The following is a 9,710-nucleotide window of genomic DNA, read 5'->3' on the forward strand; positions in this document are numbered from 1 at the left end:
AACATACTATTTCATAATGAGCCACTTTTGACCATAGGGAAACAAAATTCTGTAAAAGACTACTTCTGTTTAGAGGATTTTTTTCTTTTCGGATCCGATGTTTACGGTGATGCGGTTCATACTTTATATTATTAAGAAAACAGAATTTTTATTTTTTATCATCATCGACGTTATCAGTACTTGATGAGCTCTAGATTGTCCTATCTCATACAGCTAAAAGTTATGTTAACATGAGTGAAGTAAAAGATTTTGTACCAAACATTAAGCTATAATCGATTAAATTGAACAAAATGAAGTAATAGATGTGATTTATATCTTCACACCATTGCCGTTTGTGCAAGGTTAAGACAATAGTCCTTTGCAAAAACTGGACTTTTCATTTCCAAATCTAAGTCTTAACCACGAATAACCTTTAGAAACAGTTAGTCATCTGTTATCGACAAAGCCAACGAACATTGAGCGATGCGCTCTGGTTAGTGTTTTTATTTATAATAGCAAAACGGACGTTGAAACTGATGAAGTAGTAGATTTTTAACCAACTCCAAACGGAACTTTCAACAAGATAAGTAATAGATTTTATGTTCATGTTGTAACATCTCATTGTTTTGCTGTTATCGAGTTTTAAATATCAGTTGACAATGCTCTGTTGCCGTAATAGACACGTTACCAGATCCAAATGTGACCTCATCTAAGTTAGTCAATGATTTAATTCGGAATAACAAAATTACTGTAACACAATTATCTTACATCCTTTAAATCTGTAATATCTACAATAACCCCGCAATATCAAATTAAATTACATAATTTTCGTATACACATCCTTCCATTTAAACTATAGCTTCATGGTATGGACGATACGAAGATCAACTGTTTATTTCATCTAATTATTGTCAGTCCAGTGGCTCTTAACAATATTTATTGACAAATTACATGGGGTTGCAACATTTATGTGAAAAATTGGTCTGTAGGTTTGTGTGCATTCGCAATTCCATTTCTAATAATATGCGGTTTAACCGAAACAAGCGAACAACACAGCAACAACAACGACAACTGTGTCAGAAGCGTATGAACTTAAAAGACAATATAATTTTGAATTGTTTCCAATGATTTATGGATTTGTTATTTTCTCTTTGGCATTCGGTTCGGTTTTTTTTTGTCGCCGCTTTAAATACGTTTGGATAGAAAGCAGATGCATTCGGTGCACTCATTCATAAATCGATGAATTAATTTGAGTTTATGATCGTGACTACAATTAGAAATCTTCCCAATGTCAACGTGAATAGTGAACTATGTGACCATAAAATAAACATCTCAATGGTAGGATTTGGTAGGGCTGGTAATGTGGTGTTGGTCGAGTAGAGAAGGAGGTAAACACTATAACTCTATGGTAGAAGTTTACTAATACATCATTGATTTCATCTACATTTACTAGTGTCATTCAGTAATCGATTAACGACCACGGCAGAGATTAACGTGATTAACGACTAGAAGAATTATTTACGGAATGTGTAGGTTTTCAGCCTTAGGTGTCCATCTCGTCAGATACATTCAACTCATTTGTAAAAAGCCCAAAAATTAAATATTTTTATAGAAAAACCATTGAGATTCGACCCAATTTACATTATATCCAGTCCGAGCCTGCGTTTGCTCACAAAATTGTGGAATCAATGTTTAGATTTTAGAGTCTTGTTGTACCAAAATTAGTAAGAAAGGATATTCTACTCAATTTAAGAGTGATAATCTTCAATGCGTCGTTCCAATTTGGCGTCTCTTTCCCACATTGATGGGACATTTTTAGAGTCCCGAATCCGAAGCGCACTTTGGTAGCCAATATACTGGACGTTTATTAGAGCAACGAATTCAGAAGAAATTTCGAGCTATTTTGGTTCGAAGTTTCGTGAGTCACAGGACAGGAGGGCAAGTCATAGATTGTTCAAATGTGCAAAAATGGACAAATATGAGCAATATCTGACATGAATGATAGAAGGCTCAAACTATGTCTATTTTAGAGAATTAAATTCCAGATTATTCCAAAGATTCGAATTAACTCAAAACGCAACTAAAAAGGCAATTGAAACAACGGAGGCATTTCGATCTATTGTTATTTTAGAGAAAATTTAATTTTCGGGAATTTAATTCCCCTAAAATAGGCCCTGTATAGGGACTATACATATTGCATCGTGTACTGATTATAGAGATTTCTAAAATTTTATGAAAGACAAAAGAAGTCTCAACATATCGACGCAACAAAATAACAAATCTATTGATACGACTTATCTGGAAAAGTTTGCTGGTTGATTGAATTCAACAGAAAATTAACATAAAGCCATAAGTTATCGATAAATTAAGTAAATCAAGGGCTTCTCTACTGCTGAAAAACGGTAACATTTCCACTCCAATTAAAATGAAGCAATTAATTAAGGCGAGGCTTCATTTCATTCGTCACAGTACAGTGATTTTCATTCATTATGTACTCGAAATGCACGTAGAATAGATAAAATTTTCAATAAAACTAAGTCGAACGACCAATTAATTGTTCATTTGAAGTACAACAAACAAGATTACGTGCGTTTATCTCTCTATTCTCTCTCTCAGTGTACAATCAATATCTATTCCGTTTGCCCGCAAAAGTGATTACAAAAACAATAACCCAGATAATAAATTTAAGGAAATTAGTTTCGATTATTAATCGAACCAAATACCGAATACAAATGGGGTGAATATAAAGAATGAAAGGAAAATGTTTCCCTTTTTTTCATATCCATTGGCGGCAATAAATTTCGTCTTAATGTTATTATACTGTCGATATTGACATTTATACAACAGTTAAGTGGTTGTAAAACATGGGAAATTTTTAATCGGTAGCGACGTAGCAAATTAATGGGAATTCGAATGAAAGAGTGCCGATTAAATTACATTCCGGTGAATTTTTGTGCTTTATTTACAATGGTAAAAAATGAACTTACGTCTGAATCCTGGAGCTTCGGGACTTCGATCGGGGCTACATATTCGGTCTCTATCACCCTCCTCACTTGTGTGGCCCTCTAATGATTCCTCTTTCACCGGCGGTGAAAGTGAAGTGCACGCTGGACTTGACGAATCCGTTCGAAATGATTCATTTCCACTAAACAGCATATTCTACAAACACAAGAAAATAAGTTTTCCAACCGACAGTCGTAATACATTCATAAATGTTATTTCACCTGTTCTAGACCACCAACACATTTCGGAGGTGCAAATGCAGATGGAAGTGGTAAACTAGATGGAAACGGTTTCACAAATGCACCCCCGCCACTAAATGGGCCACCCGATGTGTTTGCTGATGAAACTGCTGGATGTAGAAAATGTGGCGGAAAGCCGTGCAATAGGTGAGCTCCATAACTTCCAACCAGCGACAAATGATGCAAGTCTTTTGCATCTTGCAACTGAAAATGAATTTTATTTTAACATAATATTTGTTGGTGTTGGGGGATACATATCGGATGCATGTGATGTGGAAGAACCACTTGGTTTCATTGCAAATAAATTCGATATGAAAACTGTTGTCGCATGTTAAGTAAACATATGTGTAGCAAATGTAAAACAAACAAATAGCTAAATGTATCACCGTTTTTGTGGTTGAGGTATAATTCAGCTGGTTTATTCGTGAATTATAGGTAAACTTTTGCTGTAAAAGGATTACGAATCGGTTGACTTGATAATATTAAATTTGAATTTAATCTAACATAAGGATCCTATTGAATTCGTGACTACCGAAGTCGGTCGCATTATATCAAATATCCTATTCATTTCATACATGTCCAACCATTTCAGTATCTATGAGACAGACCTGTATTTGCCAAGATGGTTATCGATCCCAAGCAGCTAGTGTGATCTGATCCAAGACCGAAAACATCCACTTTTCTTATGTAGAATTCAGAAATATTAACGGAACTTGGTCGTTAGGAGGTCATTAGAAAGGTTATTTCACGTGCTTTAGTGGCCAAGGTCAACTATTTTTTAAACTGCCGATATCGTAGTGTAGATGAATTCTAAGCCCAATGAGATCCCTCCCAGAGGTATAGTAAGTTTTAGTTCTCTTCTATAGAGTAAACAAACTTGAATTCATTCATTTTTCTATTATTTTTTTCGATAGACTCGTGGAAAGGTGAAATCTGATATATTTGCTGTGATCTGGGAGTTTTTGCGGATCTGAGGAATGTAATTTTCATTAGGAATCTTTCATTATGAGTCCGCTTGATGTGCAGACTCAGTTAATCTGTTAAGTTATGATGTTATCGATAGTGACAGTGACGACAAAAATAATCGGTGAGGCTTATATTATGTTCACAGTGTGCCTGAACCAAATTTAATCAAAACATTTTGAACCTCTGATTTCTCTTCGTATTTCACTTTTCTGTAGGTTTTCGAAATAATGTTAAAAATTATGTTTGTTTCATCAATTTACATACATTTTCACGAGGTACGTGAAAATGACGAAAATAAATCTCCTCAATCCTCATAGATGGAATCTGTTGATTGAATATTGTTTGTGGAAAGAAAAGTAAAAAATTTTGTATGGTGAAACCATTGGAATATTGATAGATTTCGAAATACCTGCCGTTGAAATGGACCTTTTTCACGTTCAGAACGTGTTTGAAGCCGGCTTTATACCAAGTCTATCGGCTTCCCATTGGAGTCTCCATGGAAAAAAGTGTCTGTTTTATGTCCACAAACAATATTCAATTTCAAATTCCTCGTGAAAATGTATGGAAATCGATGAACAAACATAATTTTTTACATCTAGCCTACAAATCAGGTGCAAGCATTGAGAAATAAGAAAAGATATGAAATGTCCACTTTTCTATCTTTTTAGAAATAGATAATTATCTGTTATCAACAATAACGACAAAATAAGCGATGGCCTCCGGCTAATGTGGTTTTATATAATAAAATGAATGGTTAAAGGAATGAAGTTAAAGATGTTACATCAAAATTAAGGGGCCTCTCAAACAAATGAAGTAACAGATTTGATTATTGTTGTGGTGATGTGCCTGTCGTTTCCTATTTCTAAAAGATTTTTCGATTGGTGAAGGAGATAAAATTTTCGAAAAGTCTATCTGTGGCTATAAGTTTGAATGACTATTCTCGAAAACTTTACTACTTCATTTCATTAGTTTGGTGTTGAAATTTGAATAACAAAAACGTGCAATGCGCGTTACTAATGAAGTACTAGAATTTGCATCAATATTTTGCAAGATTCGTTAATTACAACTGGTGACATTCTACCACTCTATAATAAACAGAGAATAATTAGTTCAACTTTGAACAACTGAGTATGTGCAACATCATCATCTCATTTGTAATGACTGAGTAATGGGAATGACTTTTAATTGATTTTATTTGAAACAAGTTTACTTAAGCGTATACACAGCTTTCACTCTATATAGAAAATGTTACGGATAAAATTACATAAGTTTTTGTACGGTGTGGCATTCGTATAGTAATTCAATAAGTGATGTATCGACAAGATGAACTTGTTTTTGATTTTAATTGAATTAAAGTTTGATTGTGAAGATCTATCAGACAATTTCACTCTTTCTGCCTTAAACATTATAAATTTAATGTGTTACAAAACGTAGTCTGTGTTACTGACATTTTACATTTTCTGATAGGAAAAGTGAGAAGTTACCTGAAATTTATTGTTCTTTAAGCTGGCTCAACTACCAGATTCAAATCAATTTTTCGTTTAAATCTTATGCTTTTTGTTGGTTGGAATTGAGTCTTTGAAATGAGAATTTTTGTATTAAAAAAATCTCATCAAAAATACAATGAAAGACCCACAAATTTAGGCTATTATGGTCAGCGTACCATATCCATAATAGATTTAGAAAATAATAAGTCATTGACTAGAATTGAAGGTCTAAAAAAGCATTCAAGTGTCATGTTGTCTTGTTTGCTTTTTGACCGACCAGATCCAAGCAACTTTTCAATTGACCGGAAAAAGCCAGCAAGACAAAGTCTGAAAACGATTAGTTTAAGGTGAATTCGAAACTCAGAACTGATAAAGAACAGCTACGAAGAACCAAATTATCTTTCAAGACTTTGAAGTAAGAAATTTTAATTTCCAAATCCATTCAATTCAATAAAATCAAGAAATATCCCGAATTGTGTAAAAACTTCACTGATTTGCTGAGTAATTTTAACAACGTTGATTTAAATATGCACGAACTATGTTCGATAGATTTTTACCGATCTTTTTGAAATTTTACAAACCATTCGCATTTTTGTAAATTAATTTTCGAAAATTAGACCATAATTTCAGTTATTGACTATCAACAATTGGCTGGCTTAGCATTCGAAACATTTGGCCCGTGGTGCAAGGAAACAAAATTATTCGTAGATTCAATTGGCAAAATGTTAATTGAAGAAACTGGTGACTTTCGAGCAAAACAATTATTATACAACCGTTTATAGGTACCCGTACCCACCCAACAAGCAATAAGTCTGACGAAATTTTTAAGTTATAAATATTTAAAAAGAAACCCATGTAAAATTATCACAAATTTACTTCGATAAAATATAAGAAAAGCAGATTTTCCTCTGTAAAAAAAAACAATTTTCAGACCAGTGGATTTGTAATTTTAAAATTTTGGTTTAAGATTGTCTACACTATCACAAAGCGTGTCGACACGTAATCATTAAATCTCTTACTTCATTTAATACTGTGAAATCTTTTACTTCTGGTGTAAAAGTGGTGTATTTAACACGTATTTTGCTTTGACCAGCTCTGAGTTCTAACAATAGCTCATCAATTATTTATGTCATCGTTTTTGAAAACAGATTGTCCTGTACGTGCCATTCTCAGTTCATTTTTGTACTAACAGCAAGTGATTTAACAGATTATTTGACAAAAACGAAGCTTCAAAAGATTTTTTTTACTATTCTAACGATACAATTAATTTACGTTCAATATCTTGTGAGAAAACAGTAATCTGTTAGTTAACAACAACACGAAATACCAGGGTTAGTTTGTGCTAGTGTTACTTTTTGTTTCGTATAGTTTCGATATTCAGAGCCCAAATTTGTTATGACATTCAAAGGCAGAGGTTGTTCCATACATCTAGATTTTCTCTTTAGACGTCGACATCTAAAATGAATACATGAGTTTCGATTCAACCGATTCAAATTTATGTGGGATCAACCAAAATTTCTGCTTCACAGAGGTGTTTTTAGAGTCTATGAAAAAATAGTAGCGTAGTTGCAAGGAACAACTTTGCCTTTGAAAGCTATACGAAATTTTAGCTCTAAATATCGAGATTTTATAAAGCGAAGGTACTGCATGACTGGCGCAGTCTAACTCTGAGATATACCCAATTCATTTTTTTAAAAATCGAACTAGAGAAAGAATTTACGCTAAATTAGGAAAAATTCATTTTCATCTATAACATATTGGAGAACAACATGAATGGATGCACCGCACCACGGTAAATATATTCACCTTAGGATGCACTATCGAATAAATTTTATTTTAAGAAATAATCGACAGTTAAGAGACACCTATGCTTTGCTGAAAAGCATACATTTGGGCGTTTACTTTAGTTTTCTTTTGATGATATTTTTCCACCAGAATCCTTTTTCAAAAATATTGAACCTCAATAGCGACGTCGAATGTGTTAACTTTCAAGAGAAAATCGATTTGTTATAGTAGTTTGACCAGCTCTGAGAAAACTAAGCAGTTTATGAAAATTTCGTTAAACTGCTCACTTTTCTCAGAGCTGGTCAAACGACTACAACCAAAACTAATTTTTATTTAAAGGTAACACATTCGTGGTCTATATTGAGGTTGTACATTTTTCCAAAAGGATTCTGATAAAAAGATATTATTAAAAATGAAATACGGGACAACCAAATGTAGGCTACAACTTTAGCTAAGCATCGATGCCTCTTTAAACTTGTTCACCAGACACCATTATCGAATCCATTACTTCTTTCGATCGATTTCAACGCATTAATAGAAAATCTTTTACTTCATTAGTTTTATCATACACTTTGTCATATAGGATCACGTAGCCAGAGCTCATCCATTATTTTTTGGCGTCGTTGCCGATAACAGATTAAATGGAACTACACGCACGGAATTTCGTAAGTCGTCAAATTTGCGTTTATGGGCTTTTAGTGAATTTTGCATGTATTTTTTTATGGACAAATTAATAACTGACGTAAAACATGGAAACTGGTAATGTGTCGGTTTTCAAAATTCTTTGCGTGTATTTCAAAATTTATGACCATCTAGCCCTATAGAGTGCATCTACTGTTGGTTATTGTTTCAAGCACTACTATTTCTATTAGCCTCCCCACTTAAGTTTCGTTAAATGTTTTGTTCACTCATTTATTTGTAAGATTTAAATGTGGCATTTAAAACGGCCTTGAAGATGATCTATATATACGAGTTCTCTTTATTATACGAGTTGAAATATCAGGGTGCATCGAATTGCTCAAAAGATTAGCGACTATTTTTATACGTATACTTCTACCAGAAACAAAGTTAAAAATTGGGTCAAATTAAGTTTCATGAAGTTCGATGCAAGATGCGCTACATTCTCTTCCAACTACCATTATTTCAAAATGAGTCGGTTGGCTGACATCCAAGATACAATTTTTTGAAAAATTCATAAATTGCAAATTTTCCAATAGTTGCCACGCGCCGAATAGGATGTTCTACAAAAAAGATTCCTTCGAAATTCCCTATACGACCACTTAAGGACGGAATTACAATTCCACTATCCGATTCAAAAATCACTTTTTATACCACTTGAAGATATCGAATTCCTTCAAAAAATTAATAATTCAATTAAATCATCAGATATCTCAATACCTAGTTCTTCCCTAACGTTTTGCCTCCTCATCTATTACTTCACACAAATTATTACGACTAAGTAAAAACTATGGACCACACGTTCTTACCTGTGAATGAAAAGGTCTTTGTATGCGCAATGCTTCGCTTAATCCTCCCGCGGCTTGTGAGAATACAACTAAGGCTGGAGATGGTAAATGAGCTGAGCCATACCCTGATCCTTCCATGATTCAATTATTTCACTAAAACTGTCACACATTGACTTGGTTCCCGAGAAACCACGAAAATTCTCTCGATTCTTTTTTTTACTCTTTTATTCCACGAAAACTCTTAATTTTACGCATTTATTGCATAAAATATCATAAACACATAATTACACTCAACGATGCACACAGTTTTTGTGCTAGGTTTAGTGTATACAACTCGCAGACCTTAAGAAAATTCACATTCAATTCAATTTATTTTCAACTGCAATTCGACCAGACAAACGAATCCAATTCACAGAACACGAAACATTAATCCACTTTTTTTTTTGTTGCACCGACTTTTCATTCACCGAAGCAGTTAATTGTGATGCAATTTATTAACAACGATTTAGTAACAAAATAATTTTTCCACAACGTTTAACACCTTCACGCGACACGCTAGTGCAATATCGAAAATATGAATCAAAAATTCCAACAAGAAACGAGAAATTCTCTCATCATCGTCCGCTTAACACCATACAATGAAAATTGCACTCATTTTCAAATATATACACAAAATTCTGACGCGACTAAAATGCAAACGCAACATACCATTTGAACACCTGAGTTCAACTAAATGCATCTTCGTATCATTCACACAAAGTTTGTCCTCCTTTTTTCCCGAGTTC

At 33.5% G+C, this 9,710-nt stretch overlaps 1 protein-coding gene across 3 annotated transcripts in view; it reads right to left on the reverse strand.

Moving 5' to 3' along the window:
• The window catches only part of LOC119071065 (protein Teyrha-meyrha-like), a 28,009-nt gene extending 18,299 nt beyond the window's left edge, over positions 1-9,710 (reverse strand). For 2 of the 3 annotated variants that reach the window (XR_005086589.1, XM_037175700.1), the window contains exons 1-3: positions 8,947-9,709; positions 3,204-3,425; positions 2,967-3,138 (exon numbers count right to left, since the gene is read on the reverse strand). Coding sequence is in view for 2 of the 3 variants with exons in the window: in XM_037175700.1 (XP_037031595.1) it covers positions 2,967-3,138; positions 3,204-3,425; positions 8,947-9,063 (511 nt within the window). In the remaining variant the exon portion in view is untranslated. Of the gene's footprint in view, positions 1-2,966; positions 3,139-3,203; positions 3,426-8,946 lie in introns of all 3 variants that reach the window. The other variant, XM_037175699.1, reaches the window with a different exon arrangement.

This window comes from Bradysia coprophila, assembly GCF_014529535.1.
Source record: "Bradysia coprophila strain Holo2 chromosome IV unlocalized genomic scaffold, BU_Bcop_v1 contig_106, whole genome shotgun sequence".
NCBI lineage: Eukaryota > Metazoa > Arthropoda > Insecta > Diptera > Sciaridae > Bradysia > Bradysia coprophila.